Genomic DNA, 27,779 nt, shown 5'->3' on the forward strand with positions numbered 1-27,779 from the left:
TCTATAGGTCTTCATAAAAGCTGTACGTTGGTACATACGGTAAGAAGAAAAAAGATGCGCATATAAACAATATTAATGTAGTTAAAAAATATAAATTTCATTATATGTAATTGTAATCATAACAAAATAAGACTGTTTTAAATTCCATAGAAGAAGACAGATGTGTAATATATGTAATACATAATGCAATATTACACCAAAAACATATAATAGATCAGAAGGAGCATACTGTGTATCAAATCAACCAGCAGTAAGTGTAACCTTCATTCACTAGGCTGCAAACAAAAAATATAAGAAGTATAAGAAATATATAGTTAACTTATATAATTTTTTTATTAATGTTGATATTATAGGTTATATATACAGTATATGAAATTAAATTGTTTCTATATAAATTGTTTATATATATATATATATATATATATATATATTGTGGCATATACAGCATTTTTACATGTGAAAGTAATGTAGAGGATCCAGACCAGGTTTTGGAAGCAGTGACAGAATCCCAGGTGTGTGATCAGCAGCACCTGGGATTTCCTGATATAAGGGTTTCCAGGGCAGAGTCACCATGCTCTTGATGGTGGAATAGCTACCCAAGTGATAGGCCGGGTTGTGTGGGTTAGACTAGGGACCACTGGAGCCTATCAAGAGTCTGCTATGCTGAGAGTGCCTGTATGCTACTGCCTGTAATACCGACAGCATATGGATTTAACTTGCTATGTGGTGACCTGCTGTTCAAAATAAACACCGAAAGTGTTCATCTGAGTCCCCATGTTTTTGATCCTTGTCACAAGTGGTGGAGAATGCGAGCAAGGACACGGTGTACAGCAGAAACTGTTGGTAAGCATACCGGTGTTTAAACTGCAAGTTTTTTTATTTTATTTTCTTCCTCTCTGGTTATGCAGTGCAAGTGGCTGCCTTAAAGGGCCATAGCATTATAGGCAGGCTGCTGTTATGTGTTAAATAGCCAGCAAAACAGGCGGGTGTCAGCTTGGACTGTTTGATAAGCCTGGCCCATAATATTAAACCTCAGAGATTTGTCCTTAAAGGGGCTACGCAGGGCAATATGGAGGAGTTACTAAAACAATTTGCTGAACTTGCAGCTGGGCAACAAACCCAGATTCAAATGTTACATGAGAGGCAACAAACCCAGATTCAGATGTTACATGAGGGGCAACGAACCCAGGCTGAAAGACATCAAACTCAAATTCAAATGTGTGATGAGTTAAAAGCGCTTAAAAAATCTGAGCCAGAGTGGGAAAGGCTAATAAAGCTCACCCCAGCGGATGATATAGAAGCATTCCTTTGCACGTTTGAGCGCACGGCCACGCAGTTTGGATGGCCTGCGGAGGATTGGTCTGACAGGCTGGCTCCCTGTTTAACAAGGGAGGCACAGCGGGCGTATGTGGACATGACTGTGGCTGAGGCACGCTCCTATCCTGGTCTGAACCTGAAGAAGGCTATACTGGATAGGGTTGGAGTGACAGGGCCAAGCAAAGCCCAGGAATTCCATGACTGGCGGCTGGAGGGCTCTGAGCCTCCCAGGATTCAGCTGGCCAAACTAGCCCGACTGGCAAGGGCCTGGTTGCAGCCGGATAAAAACTCTGCAGTACAGATTGTGGAGGTAATCGCACTGGACCAGGCTATGCGGGTGTTAGACCGCTCGGTGCAGCAGTGGGCCCTTCAGGCTGACCCCCAGACATTTGAGGAGTTGACAGTGGTGATTGAGCAGCACCTGACGCTGGGAAAGCTGAAAAAAGCCAGGTCAGGATACGGGCCACAATCTAAACCCAGAACTCAGGTCCCAGTAGTTAAACCAAAGTCTCTGCCTCCCTTGGTGTGCTTTGACTGCGGTGAGCCTGGTCATGTGTGGCGGGACTGCTCGAAACAGGGTGAGCCGATGGATTGCAGTGCAGGAAAAACGGCTCAGCCGTTGGTCAGCATGGCAGCGTGGGGGGTATCCCAAGCAGAGTCCTCCTTGTTCCGGGTGCAGGTACAGGTGGAAAACCGGGAGATTTGGGCCCTGGTAGATACCGGCAGTGAGCTCACCATTGTAGCTGCAAACGTGGTTCCTCTGGGAGCTGACAAGGTCCAGCCTCCTGTCAGGGTGTTGTGCGTCCATGGCGATGTGGAGGAGTGCCCACATGTCTACTTACCATTGACCATTCAAGGTCGGTCATTAAAGGTGGTAGCGGTGGTGACCTCCAGACACACGTATCCGCTGATCCTGGGCTGGGACTTTCCATTGCTGCAGGAGCTGATTACCTGGCATGCTACCAACAAACCATCAACCACCGAAATAACTCAGAAGCCAGAGACTACCAAAGTTTAGCATCCGGGAGAGAGGCTGCTGGTCCCAAACCACCCCAAGAGACTGAGTCCGAGGCCCATTGGAACCCAGTTGGGGAGAAGATATCACTGCAGGACTTTGGGAGAGATCAACGCGATGACAGCAATTTGGTACACGCCTTTGAGACTGTTAAAGCAGTTAACGGCAGGGTGGCTGATGCTTTACCATCAGAGGGTGTACCATATTTTGTTTTGAAAAATGATTTGCTATATTGCGTCGCTACTTTACAAGGGAAAAAGGTAGATCAGCTCTTGGTTCCCCGAAAACTGGAGTTCTTGGTATTCGAAGCTGCCCATACACATTTGTGGGGTGGCCATCTAGGGGAGGAGAAAACACTCCAACACATCCAGTTAAGGTTCTTTTAGCCCAGCATCTATGCTTCCGTTAAGAGGTATTGTCAGGCATGCCCAGTCTGCCAGAGGACAGCCCCACGGCCAGAGTTTAGAGCTCCACTGGTACCCCTCCCTATCATTTCCGTACTTTTTGAGCGGATTGGTATGGATCTGATAGGGCCAGTGGAAAAATCTGCTCGAGGGCACCAATACATATTGGTGGTAGCTGATTATGCCACCAGGTACCCAGAGGCTATACCCCTGTGCAATATGAAATCTGGCACTATTGCCAGAGAACTACTAACCATGTATACCCGCTTAAGAATACCAAAAGAGGTTTTAACGGACCAAGGTACACCTTTTGTGTCTAAACTCATGAAAGATTTATGTTGGTTGTTAAACATAAACAGGATTACCAACTCGGTGTACCACCCACAGACAGATGGCCTGGTAGAAAGATTTAATAAAACCCTTAAGCAAATGATAAAGAGGGCAGTGTCACAAGAAAAACAAGATTGGGATCTGCTCCTACCTTACTTGATGTTTACGGTCAGAGTGGTTCCCCAATCCTCTAGGGGTTAGTCCCTTTGAGCTCCTCTTTGGGAGACAACCCAGAGGGATTCTAGATCTCTTAAAAGAAGGGTGGGAAGAACAACCATGCCAGGACCCTAACGTTGTTCAGTTTGTGGCCCAGTTATACGGCCGTCTAAGGCAGATTGCGCCACTACTGAACAAACACATGGAAAGGGCCCAACAACGTCAGAAACAGATGTATGACGTCACCTCAGTCAATCCGAGAGACAAAGTGTTAATGCTGGTACCCACCACAGAAAGCAAGATGTATGCACAATGGCGGGGCCCCTATGAGATCATCGAGGCAGTGGGACCAGTCAATTGCAGGGTCCGACAGTAGGGTAGAAGGAGGGAGGTACAAGTCTACTATGTAAACCTGTTAAAACCCTGGAAGGTAATTGCCAGTCAGCCCACTTTGGTAGCTAAAAAGATTTCAGAATGCCAGGTACCGATTGAAGTCACGCTTACTCCTGAACAGAAACGGGAAGTGGTGAACTTGGCGAAACACTACCAAGATTTCTGCCATTCCGGGAAAGACACAGATCATCCAACATGATGTTGTGACTCCACCCGGGGTGGTCATTAAACAGAGGCCATATCGCATACCCAAAGCGAAACAGACAGCAGTAAAGCAGGAGGTGGAAGAGATGTTACGCCTAGGGGTTATAGAGGAATCCATCTTACGGTTCTGCAATGAGTTCCGTAAATTAAATCAAGTGTCCTGGTTTGATTCTTACCCTATGTCCCGGGTTGATGAGTTGGTAGAAAATGTAGCCAACAGTCAGTATCTTACTACACTTGATTTGACAAAAGGTTATTGGCAGATTACGTTAACAGAAGCTGCTAAGGCAAAAACAGCCTTCTCTACCCCAGAAGGCTTATTCCAATATAAAATGCTCCCATTTGGTTTACATGGTGCCCCAGCAACCTTCCAGAGAGCTATGAATAAGTTGCTGCGGCCCCACAGGAAATATGTGACTGCATATTTAGATGGCATTGTTATTTTCAGCTCTGACTGGGAGTCACACCTACCAAAGGTAGAAGCCATTTTACAGTCTCTACGGGCACACGGGTTTACCGCCAACCCTGGGAAATGTGCCATTAGTATGGTTGAGGCCAAGTATTTGGGGTACATTGTGGGCAGAGGACAGGTTAAACCTGAGCCTAGTAAGGTAGAAGCAGTCCTCACCTGGTCTAGACCTAAATGTAAATCACAACTTAGGACATTTCTTGGTTTGGTCGGATATTATCGTAGGTTCATTCGAGATTTGGCCGCTAGAGCGGCTCCACTAATCTGAATGTCTTAAAAAACAATTCCCAGACAAGATAACGTGGTCTAGACCACTGGAAACTGCTTGGCATGATTTAAGATGAGCTTTGTGTACTGAGCCTGTCTTGCAAGCTCCTGACTTTAAAAAGCAATTTGTGTTACAAATGGATGCCTCTGGGACAGGATTAGGAGCAGTCCTATCCCAAGAGGTAGATGGAGAGGAGAAGCCCATCCTCTCTACCTTAGCTGTAAATTATTGCCCAGGGAGCGCAGGTACTCAACTGTAGAGCAGGAGTGCTTGGCCATTAAATGGACAGTTGAGTCATTAAGGTATTATTTATTGGGACGAGAGTTTTTGTTGGTCACAGACCATGCACCCTTAAAGTGGATGCATACAAAGAAAGAGGTGAATGCTCGTGTGACCCGTTGGTTTTTGGCTTTGTAGCCATTTAAGTTTGAGGTGAGGCATCGTCCAGGGAAACAGAACCTCAATGCCGATGTCCTTTCCAGGAGGTTTGTAGGTCCTGTTCCTTCAAGCAACCCTATGGTGAAGCTAGAGGAGGAGGAAGAAGGCGAGGTGGGTGACCTCTGGAAGCTAGTGGATGTCTGTGTACCTGGGCGAGTGACACAAGTAGGGGTGGGCGAGGCAGAGAGCTCGCCGGAAAATAGTGTAGCTTCACCAGGGTGGTTGAAGCTAAGGGAAGAGGAGTGTGGCAGGGACATCATATTTCCATGTGAAAGTAATGTGGAGGATCCAGACCAGGTTTTGGAAGTAGTAGCAGAATCCCAGGTGTGTGATCAGCAGCACCTGGGATTTCCTGATATAAGGGTTTCCAGGGCAGAGTCACCTTGCTCTTGATGGTGGAATAGCTACCCAAGTGATAGGCCGGGTTGTGTGGGCTAGACTAGGGGCCACTGGAGCCTATCAAGAGTGCTATGCTGAGTGTGCCTGTATGCTACTGTCTGTAATACGGACTGCATATGGATTTAACTTGCTGTTCAAAATAATCACCGAAAGTGTTCATCTGAGTCCCCGTGTTTGTGATCCTTGTCACTATATATATATATATATATATATATATTATACAGTAAGTATATAATATGAAAATGTGAAGTACAGATGTAGCCTCCCTTATCTTTGCTATTTCTCCACCTAAATGGAGGTTTAGTCGCACCTAGGCGATAGCTTAGGTTGCTGAGTTTATGCATGGACAGGCGCGTTGAGGCACAACTACATACTCAACATACAATACACATCTCCACCACAGGGTGGCTAATGCTCCACTAATCCGGTACTTTAGTGCGAATAGTGGTGGGTTGATCTACAAGCTCTGGCAAATGGTTAGTGACGACTGTAATGTTAATGTACTGTATGCTGTACACACAGACCATTGGCCAGACAGAGAGTCTATAAAAAAATAAAAAAAACATTTATACAGATGCAAATGAACATGTTAAAACACTTATCCATTGCCATGTTACTGTATGTGAGCGTCCAAGTCCCGTAGACAAAGCAATTGTACACAGACGCAACTAATGTGTAAGAGCAATAATGGAGTTCATTGACATAAAAGTCTGCACCGTGTTCTGCAGTATGAGCGTCCAAATCCTGTAACGGCATACACAAACACCAGTGGGGAGGGATCACTGCTTACAGTATATTTACACATGAGCTTGTCTATTTATCATGAGACGTCGTGCCCGAGTGGTGAAGTGTGCCGCTTCCCATGCTAAGAGTCCCGGGTTTGATTCCCACAGTGCAAGTGCATGTTTGTTTTTTCCTGACACTTTATTAATTTTCTGTTATGTAAGCCTTCAGCTATGGAGCCAGCGATGGCATTAGTTTTGCAAGAGCAGGGCAATGCTGAAGGAGCGTCTCAATACACTAGTCATATTACACAGGAACAATAGGGATAAGTGAGCTCTATGCACATTACGATAAACCAGACATAGCAAGTTGCATAGCAAGTTGTCAAAGTGGCTGCCGCCCGTGACTCTGCACCTTTTGGAAGCCCACAGCTATGGTTCCAGCGACGGCATCAGTTTTGCAAGAGTCAGGGCAATGCTGAAGGAGCGTCTCAATACCCTAGCTAAAATACACAGCGGCAGTAGGTCCCGTAGACATATCAATAAATATAGTGTATCCTGACGCAACTAACTGTTCGAGCAACACAGCACTGTACTGTAGTTCATCAACGTTAGAGATTCTGTGTATTGTACTGTATGAGAAGGGATCACTGTTACCATTTACACAAGAGATTGTGTCTCTATCAAAGCGACTGTAGTTCTCTATCTGATCTTCATTTACAAACTATGCTGTGTTGTACATTTATTGTAACCTGACCTCCCTCTGTCTATGAAATGAGCAGGCTCCCAGGGGGGAAGTGGAATGGGGATGGGGGAGGTGGTGGCTAAATACCATGTTCTGCATATGAGCGTCAAAGTCCCGTCATGGCATTCATATATTTCATTCATATTTATCATATTTTAGAACCTTACATTCAATAGAATTATGCACACATGCAAAGACCTGATTCCATAACTAACTATCGGGGCGTCTGACATGCAAATCCATAGCACAGTGTACTGTTTAATGTACATTCACTCTGGCCCTCTCTAGTCCTTTCCCCCAACTAAAGCGACTGTAATATCTTCATTTATATAGTAGCCTTTCATTTACATACAGAACTGTGTTGGCAATTTATTGACTGTAAACTAGCCTCTTTGTCTGAAAACATCAGTCTCTCAGGGAAGAGGCAAGGGTGAGGGGGGAGGTGGGGATTAACCAGCGGAGTTCAGAGGAGCTGTCAAAAATATTAATTCTCTGTCAGGACCCAAAAAAAGAAACCAATAAATCAATAAATAAAAATAGTGTATACAGACACAAACGAACGTGTTAAAGCAATGGTACATTGACGTTCGGTTTATGTGAGCTATTAAATTCAACTAAAATGGGCTTAAAGCTCAATATGTCTGGTTCTGGGGGTCAAATCGGTTCAGAACTGGTTGTATGAAAGGGGAGACGATTAGCTACCAGGAGATACCAACCCCAAGTTTCTGTGACCCCCACAAGGCTAACGGCAAGCGTCAGAACCCATTGTGCGTCTGAATTAACAGGCCCATTATAGTCTATGGGAAAATGGGTCCACTTTGCATACTGATATCTCCAATTCTGGGTGTCCCAGAGACTCGAGACCAGTACTATACAAAAGAGGAGACTTTTGGCTTTCGGGGCAGATCAACTACTAGTTTATGTGACACCGCAAAGGGAAGCAGCAAGCAACCGTGTGTTGGGTCCCCTCCAGTTGTCCGCCCAGCTTGCACAGGGTGCGGGGTTTCTGGCTAGATAGAAAGTACTGTACAGAGATGCTAAGCTCTGTGTTTTGGCATCCAGGAACTTAGGGAGAAGCTTTTATCTGTCCCCATTATACTTAGAAGGATAACACTTGCCGCTGTAGCCTTTACAGCAGAGTACGTTACAAGCTGTTCGTGCTATTTAGTACTCAAATAGAAAATAATGTGCAAAGATGCTAAGCATGGTGATTTGACATGCAGGAACTCAGGGAGGAGCTTTCATCTCTCCCCATTATACTTAGAAAGATAACACTTGCAGCTGTAGTCTTTACAGCAGAGTATGTTACAAGCTGTTCGTGCTATTTAGTACTCAAATAGAAAATACTGTGCAGAGATTCTAAGCATGGTGAGTTGCCATCCAGAAACATAGGGAGGAGCTTTCATCTCTCCCCATTATACTTAATACTATGGGATTTGGACGCTCACATATACCTAACATCAATATGTACAAATAATATTGATATTACTAATAAAGCAAAATCAATACAGGCGCTATGGTGAAGTTATAACCAAATTATAAAAATTCACACTAGTATAGTTTCATATAAACTGCAGCTCCCATGCGGGGTATCTATAATCACCCAAATAAACAATATATATTATTATAGATATAAATATAGTTATACTTATATTACTATACAAGAGAGCGCAAGATAATAAGTCAATAGAAACAATTTATTAAAATATTAAAATTATTAATCATATAAAAACAACAATGTTGCTAAAAATATAGAGCATAATAGTCCACTGACCATCACTGGTAATCTGTCAATAAAACCAAATTGTACCATATGATTTGAGATGAAATGTCCAATTATTTCTTACGGACAAAGATTGAATATTGGTATATGAAGTATCCCACTTCAGACTCTATATTGAAAAGCAGAAACACAGTGATTTGAAGGTACCTCTGCAAAAAATGTGTGATCACATATGCATGCTTGCTGTACTTATTTGAAAGCCGCCTGAAAGGAGTATAGCTTTAAAGTCTCCTAGCCAGCGTCCTGCTTCTCTTTTCAACCCCCACACACACACATCCGTCCAGACGGCTGAACGCTCACCGCAATTGAAATGATGATGCAGAAGCCATATCCTATGGCACAAGGAAAACCGGACAGTGCGGGAGCAGCAGTGTAGAGACGATGGCAGGTCCCAAGTGTGACAGTGTGCAGACGTTGGCAGGTCCCGGAGGGGAAGCAGATGTGGCTCAATTGCAGCGGAGACGATCGGCTGTGCACCTGAAATCAGGTGTGCAGAGGTGGTCAGGAACGTGGAAAATGTAGCTCCAGACCTAATTAACGCGTTTCTCTGACCTAAGGGCAGTCGGTTTCATCAGAATAGGCCTATTCTGATGAAACAGACTGCCCTTAGGTCGGAGAAATGTGTTAATTAGGGCTGGAGCTACATTTTCCACGTTCCTGACCGCCTCTGCACACCTGATTTCAGGTGCACAGCCGATCGTCTCCGCTGCAATTGAGCCACGTCTGCTTCCCCCCCGGGACCTGCCAACGTCCGCACACTGTCACACTTGGGACCTGCCATCGTCTCTACACTGCTGCTCCCGCACTGTCCGGTTTTCCTTGTGCCATAGGATACGGCTTCTGCATCATCATTTCAATTGCTGTGAGCGTTCAGCCGTCTGGACGGATGTGTGTGTGGGGGTTGAAAAGAGAAGCAGGACGCTGGCTAGGAGACTTTAAAGCTATACTCCTTTCAGGCAGCTTTCAAATAAGTACAACAAGCATGCATATGTGATCACACATTTTTTGCAGAGGTACCTTCAAATCACTGTGTTTCTGCTTTTCAATATAGAGTCTGAAGTGGGATACTTCATATACCAATATTCAATCTTTGTCCTTAGAAATAATTGGACATTTCATCTCAAATCATATGGGACAATATGGTTTTATTGACAGATTACCAGTGATGGTCAGTGGACTATTATGCTCTATATATTTAGCAACATTGTTGTTTTTATATGATTAATAATTTTAATATTTTAATAAATTGTTTCTATTGGCTTATTATCTTGCGCTCTCTTGTATAGTAATATAAGTATAACTATATTTATATCTATAATAATATAGATCAATAGACCTTACCTGTGACATGTTCGTTTGCGTTTGTATACACTGCTATTTTTATTTGTTATTTGTCTGCGGGACTTGGACGCTCACATATTCCTAACCTCAATGGACTATACTGTGGCTTTATCACGTTTGTTTGCGTCTGTATATACTGTACTATTTGTGTCTGTACTGTATATACTGTAATATACTTTACGACATACTGTAGCATATTGTAGCGTAATGAGATGCACCAGTAAAGTAGTTCTTACGCTGTAGTTCAGTATTGTATTTTAATGGAGACCACACGCATGCGCAATGGTGATTTTGAAAAGCGACATCTGGTGGATGATTGCAGATATTACACTCAAAGGTACCGCTAAACGCTCTGTGCGCCTCCCTACGACTAGGCAAGCCTTCTTGCGCCAAGGCACTCTGCGTATGCCTGATCATGACTAACGCCTCAGCCAGCAAAGATAACGAAGGCTCCATCTGTATGTTTAAACTGGTCTATACAACTTTCTCTATCAAATTTAAATGGAGGAAATTAGTTCTGTTAGTAGAAGGGTGGATTCAAAAGCTTTATTAAAGACATGAGTGGCAATTGTATTGTACCAAATCTTGTAAATCCAGTCCATTTCACTTCCTGAAAGTTTTTATCTGGATTTACCCTTTCTTTCTCACAGCGTGATATGTTCAATAGACATAAAAGTTGAAAAGAAGGTATTGCATTATATTTAATATTGAAACACATGAAAAAGAATGATTTTGTACTTGTATTATTATTCCTCATATGCCCCTTTATGCATAACTTTAAAATACAGTACATGTATTTGAAACCACATTGACAGTCAAATAAAAGATTACTAGTAGTCTGAAAGTTAATAAGTTGCTTAATATCATATTCCTATATAACACTAAGATTCAACTAAGATTGTCTTATTATTCAATTTACACACATTACAATAAATAGATTAAAAATAAAAAGTACACAATGGGGGTAATTCCAAGTTGATCGCAGCAGGAAATTTTTTAGCAGTTGGGCAAAACCATGTGCACTAGCAGACACAAAAAGACAGGGACCTGAGGCGCTACTTGATATCTAAAAATTCAATAACACTAGTGCATAGTATTTTATAACATGTTTATTCTGAGCAGCGTATTAAGACAATAAAAGATCGGTAGTTAAATAAGCATTATAAAAAGGGGAGAGACGACAGTGTCTCTGTATCAGGGTTGTGGCTTGGTAATCACCCCACAGCACCTGTCTACAATTGTTAGGACTCGCTATTGACACACTTAGTTGCTCTGCGCTAATTAGTATAGCGTACGAGTACCAGTAATGATGTCGGTATATGGCAGAGGGGTGGTGGATTTAAGAATTAGAACACATATCACAGGTTCATAAAGCCATATGTAAATCATTTAATACATGTAAAAATGTAGCAGTCACTTGACAGTATATAATTGATATAGGTACATGTATAAGCAAAAGTCACTTAATAAAAGTCTCCCATTGGGGGAGGGGGCCCTGTGTGCAGAGTCCAATGAGAGAGCGCGCTCTCTCTCCTTTTTGCGGCAAAGGGTTTTTTCCTCTGTGGGTCCGGATATTGTTAAAATAAGTCTCTTTAGGTCTGGTATTTAATGTAAGAGTCTTTCACTTACGTGTCTTCGTCCCGCTCGGGACTCCTGATGTTTCTCTTTGAGCGGCGTGTCAGAGCTTCTCCCCGGGATCGCGATGTTGCTGCATGCGCCTGCAGTGCTTTTTTCTCGGTCCTCTCTGTGCTAACGGCCAGCGTTTTCCAGGAGGTCGGGTTCTCCGGGTTGGGGGCGGATGTGAGGGGGTGTGTCCAACGCGTTTCACTCGGCTTCAGAATGCCGGGCTTCGTCAGGGACTTTGGGATGCATTGAGTGTCAGTCACTACTTGCAGGCGCCTGCAGCAACATTGCAATCCCGGGGAGAAGCTCTGACACGCCGCTCAAGGAGAAATATCAGGAGTCCCGAGCGGGACGAAGACACGTAAGTGAAAGACTCTTACATTAAATACCGGACCTAAAGAGACTTATTTTAACAATATCTGGACCCACAGAGGAAAAAACCCTTTGCCGCAAAAAGGAGAGAGAGCGCGCTCTCTCATTGGACTCTGCACACAGGGCCCCCTCCCCCAATGGGAGACTTTTATTAAGTGACTTTTGCTTATACATATACCTATATCAATTATATATTGTCAAGTGACTGCTACATTTTTACGTGTTTTAAATGATTTACATATGGCTTTATGAACCTGTGATATGTGTTCTAATTCTTAAATCCACCACCCCCTCTGCCATATACCGACATCATTACTGGTACTCGTACGCTATACTAATTAGCGCAGAGCAACTAAGTGTGTCAATAGCGAGTCCTTACAATTGTAGACAGGTGCTGTGGGGTGATTACCAAGCCACAACCCTGATACAGAGACACTGTCGTCTCTCCCCTTTTTATAATGCTTATTTAACTACCGATCTTTTATTGTCTTAATACGCTGCTCAGAATAAACATGTTATAAAATACTATGCACTAGTGTTATTGAATTTTTAGATATCAAGTAGCGCCACAGGTCCCTGTCTTTTTGTGTCTGCTATTGCTATATCGAGGAAAACCATGTGCACTGCAGGGGGGGCAGATATAACATTTGCAGAGAGAGTTAGATTTGGGTGGGTTGTTTTGTTTCTGTGCAGGGTAAATACTGGCTGCTTTATTTTTACACTGCAATTTAGATTGCAGATTGAACTCACCACACCCAAATCTAACTCTCTGCAAATGTCATATATCTGCCTCCCCTGCAGTGCATATGGTTTTGCCCAACTACTAACAATATTCCTGCTGCGATCAACTTGGAATTTCCCGCAATACCTTTTAACTTTCTGCCTATGCTACGAGCTACCATTTCTTCTATTGTTCTTCACCTTTGCAAAAATATATTTATTTTTTAACTGGGAAAATATTCAAGATTCAATATATTTTAAAATTCTGTATAACCCTCCATTCAACTGTTTCTAATAAATACAATATTACAATTTTTTTGGTTAGTAAAAATATATATATATATTTTTGGAAAACCAATTATTATAAATATAATTAAACTCTCAGCTCCTTATAAATATTAAAAAATTGGAAAAAGTTGGCAAGGAACACAAATCTGTCAATGAAAAAAATATATAAACAGTCTAAAAAAATTAACTAACAGATAATATCCATGTGCTCTTTATTGATGGTAAAAATCTAATTCTATGAATTCTCTCTGCATACTACAGTATATATAAATGACTGTAAATATTCTATATGTATATTTGCTGAGCGAAAAGACAAAGTATTTCAATCATATGTGCAGCTGCCAGCTATTTACATGCAAAGCCTGTAGCTAGCTACAGTAGCTCGCTCATGTTCTCTCTTTTATATTACTACTTAAGGTGAAAAGAGTTAGTGTTAGATTTCAACTTCTACAAATTAATGTTATCCTCTGACCAATGTTAACAGAAAAAGAAAAATATGTGAATACTATGCCAAAGTCATGGGAACAGAAGATGCATTACATGTAAGTAATTATTGTAGTATTTATGAACTTTAAATTAGTTTTGCAAAATAATAATAATAATAATAATAATAATAATAATAATAATCTACTATATCCACCCTGATGTAAATGAATCATATTAGGGTATGCTGGACATAATCAGTGCTACCTCATATTCTTGTTATCAATAAATAGTTTTTGACTAATGAAAACAAACTCCTCAATAAACCAGCTTGTTTTGTATTAGTCAATCAATTTTTCTTTCTCATTGATGTTAGAAGGGTGTATGGGGAATATTTATCAAAGGATGAAAAGCCCTATTGCCCTGAAAAATGGGTGTTTTGGCACTCCATGGTGGAATAATCTCCAAGGTCTAATAATGCTATTAAGGTGGTTTAGCAGTATTGTTGATGCCCCTCAACCATAACATTTACATTAGCAGAGGTGTTTACGGGGGAAGCGGAGCTCTCACCCTATGTTACTGCACTTATAGTACTACTTAGTGTGAAACATCGAACCCTTTAATGTTCCATCCAGTAGCAACCCTGTGGGAGCCAGGAGCAGCAGCAGTAGCGGTAGTCAAGTGAGTTGGGAGGGGGGGAGGGGGAATGGGACGGTGGCACAGAAGGAGGGGAGTAGGTTTCCGTTCAGTGCCAAACCCGTGGGAGCCAGGAGCAGCAGTGGTAGTCAAAGGTTGTCTGGCCACCCAGAGCACCAGCCCTAAGAGAAGCAGACGTTACAGTGGAATGCAGTGTTATACAGGTGGGTGGCAGGGCTCAGGAGTGTGTGGCTGTGTGAGTCACACATGCAGAATTCAAGCCACTCCCCCACTGTACAGCCGCTCTCTGCATAGACTGAGTTCAACTTCAGTCAGATACTTCAGAGTCAGTGCAAGTCGAAGTATATCATACCACCGCATACCGGCACATTTGACCATTAGTTTGGCCACAAAGAAGTGGCCCGCAACCAGCACCATAATCGGCAGTATTAATAATGCATCTGGCTCCTCCTCTCTAATGCTGCCCATACACTAGGTCGATATCATGTATGAATGTACGATTTTGCTGCGTCGTTCGATGCATCGTGTGCACATTGTGCATGTTTTTAGTACGATTAGGATGCAATGCGTGGTCCCTTAGGTCGAATTTTGCATCCTCTGATCATTTGTGCAGCCCATATTATCCGTCGTAATCGTATGCACATCGTACCATGTTTAATACACATGCAATGCATCGTTCCATGGAATATTAGATCAGCCTCATTTTGAGTGGCATTTTTTTCAAGGTGATCACGTGCTTTGTATGAGGCATATGATCGCTCGATGGATCATATGCTTCATCATATGCACATTGTGTGTCCAAAAAACATAAATTGTGTGTCCAGAGTTCCCAGGGGAATCAATGGGAATTTGTGACAGGAATCAGATCGGATGCTGGTCATCCTAGTGTATGGCCAGATGCGATGGCACAATCTCATGACCATCCCCGGTGCAAAAATCCAAGAGTACAGGAGCTACCATGCCCGTACGAACCCTGAGCGCAGCATTGCCAAGCAAGCCACGTGCTGCAGTTATGGCATGTCAATGACGTGCACCTGCCTGCCCTGCACTCCACTCCACTCAGTGGAGTTCACTGAGAGACTCCGTTCACTCTGTTTGCACTATACAGTTGCTGCTGCTGTATCAGTACCATTAAAGCAAGTGAGAGTGGGTTTAATTTTTAAACTGAAAAAATATGACAGTCTGATGAACTGATGTCAGACTCACAAGTTACTGTTGTACAGCAACTTGTGAGACGTCAGACTGACCATGTCCGCACATTTTGCTTTTATTCACTTTACATAATGACAACCTTGTCTCATAACTTTACTTTGGCCCACCTGAGGGAGGTGGGCCAAATTATTTGTAGGCTCTGTGATGTATTGTTCATATTACAATGTACTGTGTGAGGTTTCACTTGCCAAATTGTAATTCTCATGCATCTCTGATGTGCAGATAGACAATTACCATGTACAGTGTATAATTAACTGTACTGTGCAATCTTATGCTGGCCATGCACTAGGTCGATATCATGTACACATACACGATATTGACCCGTGCATTGTGCAGGTTTTGTGTGCGAATACTATGCGGTGTATGGCCCCCCGGGTGGTACATCGCATCAGCTCATCATATGTGCTGCACATATGAGCAGTCGATCCCGGCTGCCGGCAATTGCAGATGTAAAATGATTTATGTTATTAATAATGCAGTTTTAGCCTGTACACCCTGAGGATATTAGCATACTCCTGTTGGCAGAGATTGTCTTGGCCGTAGTGCACGCAAGTACGGGCAATGCAGTTGTACACATTTTAATTGCAAATACACTTAAGACTAAAGGGGCGTAACTGGGCTGTAATGGGGCATTCTACACGTGCAAAGATCAGTGATGGTATGTTGACGAAACAGCGGTCTATGCAGAGTTAGATGTAAGTGAGTATACACCTATTTGGAGGCATCGTTTGCACCTATTATATGGTAGGTGTAAGTGTGCATATGACCTTTAGTTTGCCCCCTACAGGAGGTAGCAGCCAGCTTGGCTTTGCAGGGGGCGGGATGTGTCAGACATCAAATTACATAATTCAACATGAATCGTATCATCAGCCAGCTGTATTGCCCACTTCACACGATTTTCATGAGCCTCCCGGCCGAGTAGGCAGGTATGATGTGAACTGGTGACAAAGACTAGTGCCAAACCAAGTGTACACATAGCGGGCCTAATTCTGACCTGATCGTAGATGTGCTAAATTTAGTACATCTACGATCAGTCACACAGACATGCGGGGGAACGACCAGCAAAGGGCTAGTACGCCCAGCATGTCAGGCCCAACCCCCCGCACAAATGCAAAAGCATTGCACAGCGGCGATGCTTTTGTACTTTAGGAGTAGCTCCCTGCCAGTGCAGCTCCTGTGCGCTGGCAGGAGCTACTCATTGCTGTGAGGGTCGCAGTGGCTGCGTGTGATTTCATGCAGCCGCTGCAGCCTGTCCCCCCAACGGTCCGGGTACGCCTGCATTGCCTGGACCGCTCTCCCTAAACCGCCTCCTCCCACCCAGCGACCGCCTCTGCCTGTCAATCAGCCAGAGGCGATCACAGTGCTGAGACAGCCGTCGGCTGACTGGCATGCGCCGGCCAGACCTGATCGGCTGCTGTGCAAAAACGCACAGCAGCAATCAGGTTTGAATTAGGCCCAGGGGTCAGACGCAATGCAAGATATATGTAATCTGCATAACATTCTAAATAGACTCCCCCTCCCCACCAGCATACAATTTGGGACCAGCATACACACAAATAACTTCAAATTGTGCATCCGCTCCGCTATGTCCACTATTATAACCAGTTTGATAGCTCTGTCATTCTGTAGGTTCTAATTATATAGATTGCTGCTACTGTAAGTGACAGTATTGATACTTGCCTTATTGGTGAGACATCCCTCATATAAATCAACTCATTTTAAAGGGAAACAACAAAATGTATCATGTATGTTACTGTTTTTATACGACTTGCAGCACCGCAAACAACATTGGTGTCTTTTGTCACTTTCGTTACTGTTCTTCTGTATTGTAAATTTCTACCTATAAGTATTGTACTATTGTGCAGATATGATGTAAAGAAAGGTGAAAGTATTGTACACTTAGTTGCTTCTCTTTTGAACACAAATTAACCATTGCTTTAATAGCCCGTGCATTATGAGGAGAAGGACTGGTGTAAAGAACAATACTCAGGTGGATGTTACACAGCGTATTTTCCTCCAGGAATCATGACACAATTTGGAAGGTACATACTGAAAACAATCTATAGTTAAAGCACATTCAGTATTTTGTAGTCTGTGCTATCTAGTAAATGTCATGCTGCAGTTTTCTATAGCATGTTTTGTACTAGATACGCTGTGTGTGTATTGGGGCAATAATGTACATTTGCATCTCCGCGTGGCCCCTCTCCTTGTTGTACTTGGTTGAGAAGAGACTGTATAGCGAGTGGAGGTGCAGTTTCAATGAGTATTTGACAATTGTTATAAACAACAGTACACACAGAAAATACATTACAGCAGTGGTTCTCAAACTGTGTGCCGTGGCACCCTGGGATGCCTCATGACACTTGCAGGGGTGCCTTGGATTGCTGGTCCAGGACAAATTCAAATTATTTTTGGTTAATGTACTGTAATAGGCAAAACCAGTGCTGTTTGCTGTCAATCATTAAATATGTGGACAAACAGAGCAAACCTTGTCCTTCACCATGTAACTGAACCTAAGGATGACATGTAAGCACAATTTACTTAATTTAATATTTCTTTTTATATTTCTCAATAAGAAACTTTTGGCCTAGGGGTGCCATGAAAAAAATTATGATACTCTAGGGCACCGTAATTCCAAAAAGTTTGGGAACCACTGGTTTACAGTTATTAGCTGGATAGAGCACATAAGTATCAAGTAACATAGTTAATGCGGTTGAATTGTGACACCTTCTATTCCCTAGCAGCCTTTTTCATCTAAATAATCCCCTCAGAGTTATATATAAATAAAGTAGAAAATATTGGTGTTTTAGTAATTCTATGTAATCATATATAGGGGTATATTTACTAAAATTCGTATTTTCCCGTCTGAGGTAAAAGATCAATCACGAATGACATCGAAAGTGTAAAGTTGCAACTTTTTGAATTTATTACGACTAATTTACTAAGCTGTCGTATTCTGCATTTTCGGATTTACCGATGTCGATGTCATTCGGTTTTTTTGGCAGTGTTTTACGTGAGTGACTTGTAAAACACTGCCGACTTTAATACAATGAATCTCGGCCGGATCTGAGAGATCCATGCTGGGCTTCATTGTGCACCTTTTAAAAAAATGAAATCAGTGTTAAAATAAAAAAAAATTGCGTGGGGTCCCCCCTCCTAAGCCAAACCAGCCTCGGGCTCTTTGAGCCGGTCCTGGTTGAAAAAATATGGGGGAAAAAATGTCAGGGGTTCCCCCATATTTAAACAACCAGCACCGGGCTCTGCGCCTGGTCCTGGTTCCAAAAATACGGGGGACAAAAAGCGTAGGGTTCCCCTGTATTTCTGAAACCAGCACCGGGCTCCACTAGCCAGATACATAATGCCACAGCCGGGGGACACTTTTATCTAGGTCCCTGCGGCCCTGGCATTACATAACCAACTAGTCACCCCTGGCCGGGGTACCCTGGAGGAGTGGGGACCCCTTCAATCAAGGGGTCCCCCCCTCCAGCCACCCAAGGGCCAGGGGTGAAGCCCGAGGCTGTCCCCTCCATCCAAGGGCTGCGGATGGGAGGCTGATAGCCTTTTTGTCAAAAAATGAATATTGTTTTTAGTAGCAGTACTACAAGTCCCAGCAAGCCTCCCCCGCAAGCTGGTACTTGGAGAACCACAAGTACCAGCATGCGGAGGAAAACCGGGCCCGCTGGTACCTGTAGTACTACTACTAAAAAAATACCCCAATAAAAACATAAGACACACACCTTGAAAGTATAACTTTAATACATACATCCATACCTCCATATACACATACTTACCTATGTTCACACGAGGGTCGGTCCTCTTCTCCATGTAGAATCCATGGTGTACCTGTTGAAAAAATTATACTCACAAAATCCAGGGTAGATGGCTCCTCTTTTAATCCATTTGTAATCCAGGTACTTTGCAAAATAACAAAACGGACACCCGACCTCGCACTGAAAGGGGCCCCATGTTTTCACATGGGACCCCTTTCCCCGAATGCCAGAAACCCCCTCTGACTTATGTCTAAGAGGGTTCCATCAGCCAATCAGGGAACGCCACATTGTGGCACCCTCCTGATTGGCTGTGTGCTCCTGTAGTGTATGACAGGCAGCACAAGGCAGTGTTACAATGTAGCGCCTATGCGCTCCATTGTAACCAATGGTGGGAACTTTGTGGTCAGCGGTTGACCGAAAGTAACCTCAAAGAGCCCGAGGCTGGTTTTGCTTAGAAAGGGGGGACCCCACGCAATTTTTTTCTTAAAAAATTAACACTTTCCCACCCCTTCCCACTGAAAAACATGCACGGATCTCATGGATCCGTGCATGCCTATCCAAACACGGGGAAAAAAAGCAGGTCTGTTTTTTTTTAGCACTTTTTCACGAATTGTATTTCAGCACGGCAGTGTTTGGCTATTGTCGGCAGTGTTTGTGATTTGCACTTTTTAGTAAATGACCGATTTCTACCAAATTGCAGGCGTATTTGACCGATTGTGTATTGATTCGTAAATTTTTCCTAGGACTTCCAAAATATTACGAATGCCCTCATCACTGCCGTGATTTGAGTTTAGTAAATTCCCGAGATGTCACTTTGAAGAAAAAACGTCATCTCGGTCAAAATCGGGACCTTAGTAAATATACCCCATAGATTTTTAAAAGTCCATAATATGAATTTTTGCAATAAGACTTCTTTTTACCCCTATGGTATAATTCTCAAAAAATTTTTTATAAAATGTCAGCATCTCAGATGAGTAAAAAAATCTCCAGTGTGGTTGTATTAATACATAAATTCTCCGGTATCAAAGCTGCCAGGGTAACACGGTAAGTACAGGATTTTCCTTCATTGCAGATGATTTCTCCAGGAGTAATTTCCAGAAAGTAATGGGCACAATAGCTCCTTAGTCGCCTTGAACTGTGAAATAACTAGGATTTCTTCTTGTTAGTGCATTATGAAATAATGAAAGCATTTGTATTAATATCATAACAAATACCAATTCCAGGGCTGAACTTATATTTATTCTTGTACAGTGTGATCCGAAAGCCTGTTGGAAAACTATACTTTGCTGGCACGGAGACAGCCACATCATGGAGTGGATACATGGAAGGGGCAATAGAAGCTGGGGAAAGAGCAGCCAGAGAGGTAAAGAGAAAAGCATGTGATGTGTGTTGTATGCAGATTGGAGTAGTGTACATAACACAGTGCTGAACTACCGGCAAGTCAACACTGACATTAACCTTAGACCCAAGTTGTCCAAGCTGACGTTGTGATAAGTGGACACACATGCCAGGATCCAAACCCATTCCTTAATCTACAAGCTGTAGAGTTAAAGATGGTGTCCAGTATGCAGTGTCCCAGGTCCAGTAATGGTGTGCTCCCCCCTGAGTCTTTAATATTGTGTGTGCAGTTTGGTGGATACATGAACCCTCTGTACTATGAGCTGCTCTGATTTAAATAAAATATTAGAATAAAGGGTATAGTGAAAAATTAACTTGGAATTTCAGGTAACAAAAATATAATGTATAAATTCAAAGGGAAGGACAGGATTTTGCACAGATGGCACAATGCTTCCTTGGCATTCTTCAAAGCAGCAGTCTCAGGCAGTAGATATTTCTGAACAGTGGAGCTCCACGTGTAATGCGGTTTCTACACTGGGGGAGCAACACTTTGGTTAAGCAGTGTTTAGTGGACAGCATCCCATTGATTGAGAGTACTATCTCCAAAGTGAGATTGACAGTGAGTGACAGCATGAAAAGATTTATAGTTGCTCTTCCACAACCTGTTGCTTTTTTTTTTTTTTTTGGAGGGGGGCTGCTAAAATAAGACATGATCAAGCCAGCAAGCACATATTGATGCATAGCAAAATGGAATTTGATGGCAGATAACCATTTGGCCCTTCTAGTCTACCACTTTTGTAACCATATTGTTACCTCAAACCCTATTTGATTTCTTTGTAATGATATCCTTATGGTGTATTCAAAGCATGTTTAAATTGGTCTACTGTATTAGTCTCTACCACCTCTGATGGGAGGCTATTCCACTTGTCCACTACTCTTTTCTGTGAAGTAATTTTTTCTCAAATTTTCCCTGAACCTACCTCCCTCCAGTGCATGTCCTTGTGTTCAAATTTGTCTCTTCCTTTGAAGAATGTTTCCCTCCTGTACCTTGTTAAAAGCCTTACTGTATTTGAAAGTTTCTGTCATGTCCCCCTTTTCCTTCTCTGCTTCAAACTACACATAGTGTATTAAGATATTTTAGTCTTTTCGGTAAGTTTTGTGATGTAGGCCATTCATCCATCTTTCTTTCTTTCTTTCTTTCTTTCTTTCTTTCTTTCTCTTTCCTTCTTTCTTTCTTTCTTTCTTTCCCTGCCTTTATGTCCTCTCAAATAGTGACAACTACTGTAGATCCCTTTCATCTTCAGTAGTTTCCATGATAGTGCAATTAATACAGTATTGAAGCCTTTTGATTTTTGAGACCCAATTGCATGATTTTGAATTTGTTGGCATTCAACTGTAGTTGCCACGCTCTTGACCATTTCTCTAGTCTACCTAGCTCATCAGTCATTTGTTTTAAACCTCCTGGTGTGTCTACCCTGTTGCATAACTTTGTGTCATCTGCAGAAAGGCATATCTTCCCTTCAATACCATTTACAATGTCACCAATAAAGATATTAAAAAGCAGGGCAACATCTCCCTCCTGTGAATGCACTCATTTACTGCAACTCTTTCTTTTCTATCCTGCAACCAAAATGTTATCCATTCATGCATCTTAGTATCAAAGCCCGGGCTTTCAAGTTTCTTTAACAGTCTGTGATGTCTGACAGTGTCAAAATCCTTACTAAAGTATAGATAAGCTACATTTATGCTCCCATTTATTTATTTTGTTACCAAGTCAAAAAAGTCAATAAGATTTCTCTGGCATGATCTCCCCTCAGTAAATCCATGCTGTTTGGGATCCTGTAAGTTGCTGGATTTGAAATGTTCTGCAATTCTTATTTTTAACAGTGTTTCCATCAATTTCCCTACTACTTACGTAAGGCTCACTGGTCGATAGTTGCTTGCCTCTTTCTTGCTTCCACTTTGTGCATGGGGACTACGGATGCTCTTTTCCAGTCCTCTGGAATTACTCCTGTTGCTAGTGACTGGTTGAATAATTCTGTTAATGATACTACCAGCACATCTTTATCCCATCTGGCCCCATTGATGTATCCACTTTCAGTTTTGAGAGTTCTGTTAGGACCTTTGTAAATGTACTTGTCTGCCTCATTTTTAATGTACTTGCAACTTAACTGTGGCCCCTTCCCCTCTATTTCAGTAGTGAATAAGGAGCAAAAATAATTATTAAGATGATCTGCTATTACATTGTCTCCCTCAAGAGTCACAGTGTCTGTCTTTAGTCTTATTATTACGCCTTTTGTTTTTCTCCTTTTGCTTATACTTGGTTAAGACTTAAGTCGGTGAAGATTGAATGTTTATTTTACCACTATAGGACAGTATGGCAGAGACACCCGAATATTAATGAGCGTGCCTCATCAATAAAGAATTTATAAATTAAACATTAACCATAAATGAACAGGCTCCATGGCTGTAATTTTGTACTCTATTGTATAAAGCACACATTGTAATATTTCTAATCATACAGTAATGGCACACTTTAGGATTTCACTTTAACAAATAATGCTCTTGGATTTATAATATAATTGCAGATAATGTGCAAGATGGGACTACTCACAGAGCATCAGATATGGGTACCTGAGCCTGAATCTACGGTATGTTTTCACAACAAAAAAGAAAATTAAGATTTTGTCATATAATTTGTGTTATGAAACCAAATAAGTAAATCAAGACAAGAGTAGTGAAGTTGTCCTATTGGCATAGTTCTTTTATTTTCATGGCACTTGGATGCAGTATGACACATAACTACTGTGTGAATATTTTCATATCTAATTAGTACATACACTGACATTATTTATGCTACATACGGTGTAAGACTATAAATTCTTACATTACATTCAGTCTCCTAAACTACATTTGTTGCACCTCTATGTTGCAGTTACTGTATCGCAAGTTCATGTGTGTTGATTCAGCATTGCATGGAAGTTGGCTGCACAAGCAGGCAGGAAATTGTGTGTTTAGAAACATGGTAAACACAAATCTTTGCCTGTGTCAGAGTAGCAGGGCCGGACTGGTCCACAGGGGTACAGGGGAACCCTTGGTGGGCCCCACTTACTTGGGGGGAAGGGGGGGGGCAACCCTTCATTTAGGGATCAGGTTCCAGACTGCGCCCTTGATTTATACATTATACATATGTTACCTTTTACTGCACAGGACTCTGGTGTATTTTCCACAGGGCATTGCTGTTATTAATCTGGTACATTATCATGCATGCACTGGCAATATTTACTATAATATTTATCAGGGGGCCCAGACCATGCACTCTCTAATAGTTATCCAAGACTCTAAGCATGGGCCCCTACCACTGCATTCCCCCGCTGGGCCCTTCATGCCCTAGTCCAACACTGCAGAGTAGTATACATCTCTGCATTTGCACCGTCCTACTGGTAGAAGCAGTCATCATCACTATCATTGTGAACTTGCACCAGTCTTTTTTCTTGGCGCAAGAGATCTGTCTGAAGTCAGACAGATGTCTACATATCCTCAACTCTGAAAAGCCCACAGTTCTACCTACACATGCCCAAAAGGCCCTGTTGCCACATAGTTGTGACCATTTAACCACTCACGCCCTAAATTAGCACTGTGTGTATGACCAAACGTATGGTGGTATTATTATTATTATTATTATTATTATCCTTTATTTATATGGCGCCACATGGGATCCACAGCACCAAATTACAGAGTTAACAAATAAGCAAAACATGAAGACAGTGACTTACAGTTCAATACAATATAGGACAAGTACAGGGTATATAAACATAGCTGCGTCAGTAACAGCACGGAAATAAGTATCAGGGTGGCAGAAAACCGAAGGATTTGGTGCCATCAAAGGGAGTATTAAAAAGATGATAGGTTAAGTAAGAGACGTAAAAGCACATGAGGAAAGAGGACCCTGCTCGTGAGAGTTTACATTCCAAAGAGGAGGTGTACACAGACAGGAGTGACACAAATGGGGTAGAAAGTGAGCATGGACCATGGAAGGCTTAGGATGAGAGACGGCTGGGTTTGGTAAAGAAGTGTGTCTTGAGAGCCCGTTTGATGTTTTGTAGAGAGGTGGAGAGTCTTAGGGGGAGAGGCAGAGAATTCCAGAACAAGGCAGTAGCACGTACAAAATCTTGGAGGTAGGAGTGGGAGGAGGTAATCAGAACGCAGGAGAGGCGGAGTGCATTAGCAGAGCGAAGAGGATGGGTGGGAAGTGTAAAGGGAGATAAGGTGAGAGATGTAACTGGGAGAAGAGTGGATGAGGGCATTGTAAGTGAGTGTAAGAAGCTTGAAATGGATTCTGAAGGGGAAGGGGAGCCAGTGAAGGGCTTGTAAGAGAGGGTAGGTGGATGTAGTGCGTTTGGTGAGGAAGATGATCCGGCCAGCAGCATTGAGGATAGATTGGTGTGGAGAGGTGTATGTGTTAGGGATGCCAGTCAGGAGGAGATTACAGTAGTCCAGTCTGGAGATGACCAGTGAGTGTACAAGGGTCTTGGTGGCATCCTGGGTGAGAAATGGTCTGATCCTGGAAATATTTTTGAGATGAAAATGCCAGGTTTGTGAGAGGTGCTGAATGTGTGGTTTGAAGGAGAGGGATGAGTCAAGGATTACTCCAAGACAGTGCACTTGTGGGCTAGAGGAGATAGTAGTGCCATCAATAGATAATGAAATTGTGGAAGGTGAAGTTGTGCGGTAGGATGGGAAGATGATCTGCTCAGTCTTAGACATGTTAAGTTTAAGAAAGCACTGGGACATCCAAGAAGAGATAGCAGAGAGACAGTTGGGTACACGAGTGAGGAGAGAGGTCAGGGGAGGAAAGGTAGATCTGAGTATCATCAGCATAGAGATGATATTGTAAGTCAAAAGAGCTAATGAGTTCTCTTAAAGAGGATGTATAGAGAAAGAAAAGGAGAGGACCAAGAACAGAACCTTGGGGGACACCTACAGTTAGAGGAAGTGGGGGGGGGGAGAGGTGGAGCCATGAGAGGAGTTAGAGAAGGAATGGTCAGAGAGGTAGGAGGACATCCAGAGAGGGCAGCATCACACAGACAAAGGGAGTGAAGGATTTGCAGAAGGAGAGGGTGGTCCACAGTGTCAAAAGCAGCAGAGAGGTCAAGAAGAATAAGCAAAGAGTAGTGACCCTTGGATTTAGCAGATAGGAGGTAATTGAAGACTTTTGTGAGGACAGTTTCAGTGAAGCCAGACTGGAGTGGGTCAAGTAGTGAGTGGGAGGAAAGAAAGGCAGTCAGGCGGTTATAGACAATACGCTCAAGGAGTTTGGAGGCAAAAGGGAGGAGAGAGATTGGTCGATAGTTGGAGAGTGTGTGTGGATCAAGGGTAGGTTTTTTAAGAATAGGGGAGACTGCAAGAGGAGGACAGGGAGGGAATGCAGTGTGATGTTGATGGAGATGAGGTGAGGTGACAGAGAATGGAGCGAGGGAACGGTGCTGAGTGGTGGGGTAGTAGGACCATGGTGTGGCAGAAATGACTGAGAGTGAGGTGACAGGAAGAGAGAAGGGGAAGGGAGGGAGACGGGTGGATGGGAAACAGGAGGGTAGAGAGTAGGAGATGTAGGAGACTAGGGGGGAGGGATAGATGTGGAAGGAAGGTGCATAAGAAAGAATAAGGTAGACAAGGGGTGATGGGGAGGGTTGATGTAAACCTGGACATAGTATGATAATGATAAAAATAATGCTAATAATAAAAACCTAAAATATAACTATATATTGGAAAAAGGAGTGGAGGCTGTTTAATAGAGACAGAGCAGTAGATTTGCAGGAGTTCAGTTAAAAGTACGATGTTGTTAAATGTGTATTATAATCGAAAGTAATTGAGTTACAAGTGAACTTACAGTGACGATTCTAAGATTGTAGAAGTTCAGTTTTAAACTAGACTGAGAGTCGGAAAAAAGTAATGGTAATTCAGACAGGACTTACAAGAATATGTTAAAGTAAAATTACATTGGTACAGGGGAGAATTCAGATGTTTCTGGTAAGCTATAAATTTGAGTTGTTGCAGATGAGGTTGAAAGCTCTTGCAGTGTTCCTAACACAGATTTAAGTTATAAGTGTCCAGGTTACTCAGACTCGAGTAGTTTGATGTGTAGAGTAAGTGGACTCACATTTGTTTGAAAGCAGTCCTTCAGTGGTCCAGATTGTGGGTTGATTGTTCATCCTTCAGTTTTCCTTCGGTTTAACGTTGGTGTAACGTCATAATTACTGTGTTTAAAATTGTAGCTATCCTTAGAATAATGTCCTTTGAATTAATGGACACAAGCCTCCCTAATGCTCTTTAAGTAATGTGCCAAGCATGTGAATACACTGATTACACCCAAACTCCAATGAACCCTCCCCCAGCAATAGCTAGTAATAAAACAGTTTTAAGAAAAACAGGCTAACATACCAACAATCTAAGATTTGCCTACACTCAGGAGATAACATTCCAATTTATTAATAGCAACCCATCATGTGTATAAGCAATCTAATACAAAAGCAGATGCCTTATGCCAATAGCAATGCTATCATTCTTATCACCCAATTTGTTAACTAGTGTTTCAGTGCAATCAGTAGTGATAATCTGCAGCTCTCATTTTTAATATACCTAAGCAAATATATTTTCTTAAGCAGTCATTTGGTTTAAATGTTCTGCAGGAGGGTAGTAGATGAAATTACCTAAGCCAATATATTTTCACAAGCAGTCATTTGGTTGAAATGTTCTGCAGGAGGGTAGTAGATGAAATTACCTAAGCAAATATATTTTCACAAGCAGTCGTTTGGTTGAAATGTTCTGCAGGAAGGTAGTAGATGAAATTACCTAAGCAAATATATTTCTCTTACGTCCTAGAGGATGCTGGGGTCCACTTTAGTACCATGGGGTATAGACGGTTCCGCAGGAACCTTCGGCACTTTAAGACTTTTTAACAGTGTGAACTGGCTCCTCCCTCTTTGCCCCTCCTCCAGACCTCAGTTTAGAAAATGTGCCCGGGAGACTGGATGCACACTAGTGGAGCTCTACAGAGCTTTGCTGGAAAAAGACTTTGTTAGGTTTTTTATTTTACAGGGAAGCTGCTGGCAACAGCTTCCCTGCTTCGTGGGACTTAGGGGAAAAGTAGGAACCAACTTCTCAGTTAGTTAATGGTTCTGCTTCCGCTGACAGAACACCATTAGCTCCTGAAGGGTACTGAACACAGCTCAAGCCTGGCCAGCATTCACTCCCACAGCACTGCTGCCACCCTCTAACAGAGCCAGAAGAAAGACGGCTGGTGAGTATATCTACCGGAGTCCTGCAGAAAGGGGTCCTCCGGTCATCGTTGGCGGCATTCAGATATCAGCGCAGCGGCGGGATGCTGCACGC

General features: G+C 42.6%; 1 protein-coding gene across 1 annotated transcript in view; it reads left to right on the top strand.

Moving 5' to 3' along the window:
- LOC135049264 (amine oxidase [flavin-containing] A-like) overlaps positions 1 to 27,779 on the top strand; it is a 148,339-nt gene that overhangs the window by 112,161 nt on the left and 8,399 nt on the right. The window contains exons 9-12 of the mRNA XM_063955624.1: positions 13,472 to 13,529; positions 17,224 to 17,321; positions 20,301 to 20,412; positions 22,976 to 23,038. Of these exons, the coding sequence (XP_063811694.1) occupies positions 13,472 to 13,529; positions 17,224 to 17,321; positions 20,301 to 20,412; positions 22,976 to 23,038 (331 nt within the window). The remainder of the gene's footprint in view (positions 1 to 13,471; positions 13,530 to 17,223; positions 17,322 to 20,300; positions 20,413 to 22,975; positions 23,039 to 27,779) is intronic.

This window comes from Pseudophryne corroboree, chromosome 2 (genome assembly GCF_028390025.1).
Source record: "Pseudophryne corroboree isolate aPseCor3 chromosome 2, aPseCor3.hap2, whole genome shotgun sequence".
In the NCBI taxonomy this organism is placed as follows: Eukaryota; Metazoa; Chordata; class Amphibia; order Anura; family Myobatrachidae; genus Pseudophryne; species Pseudophryne corroboree.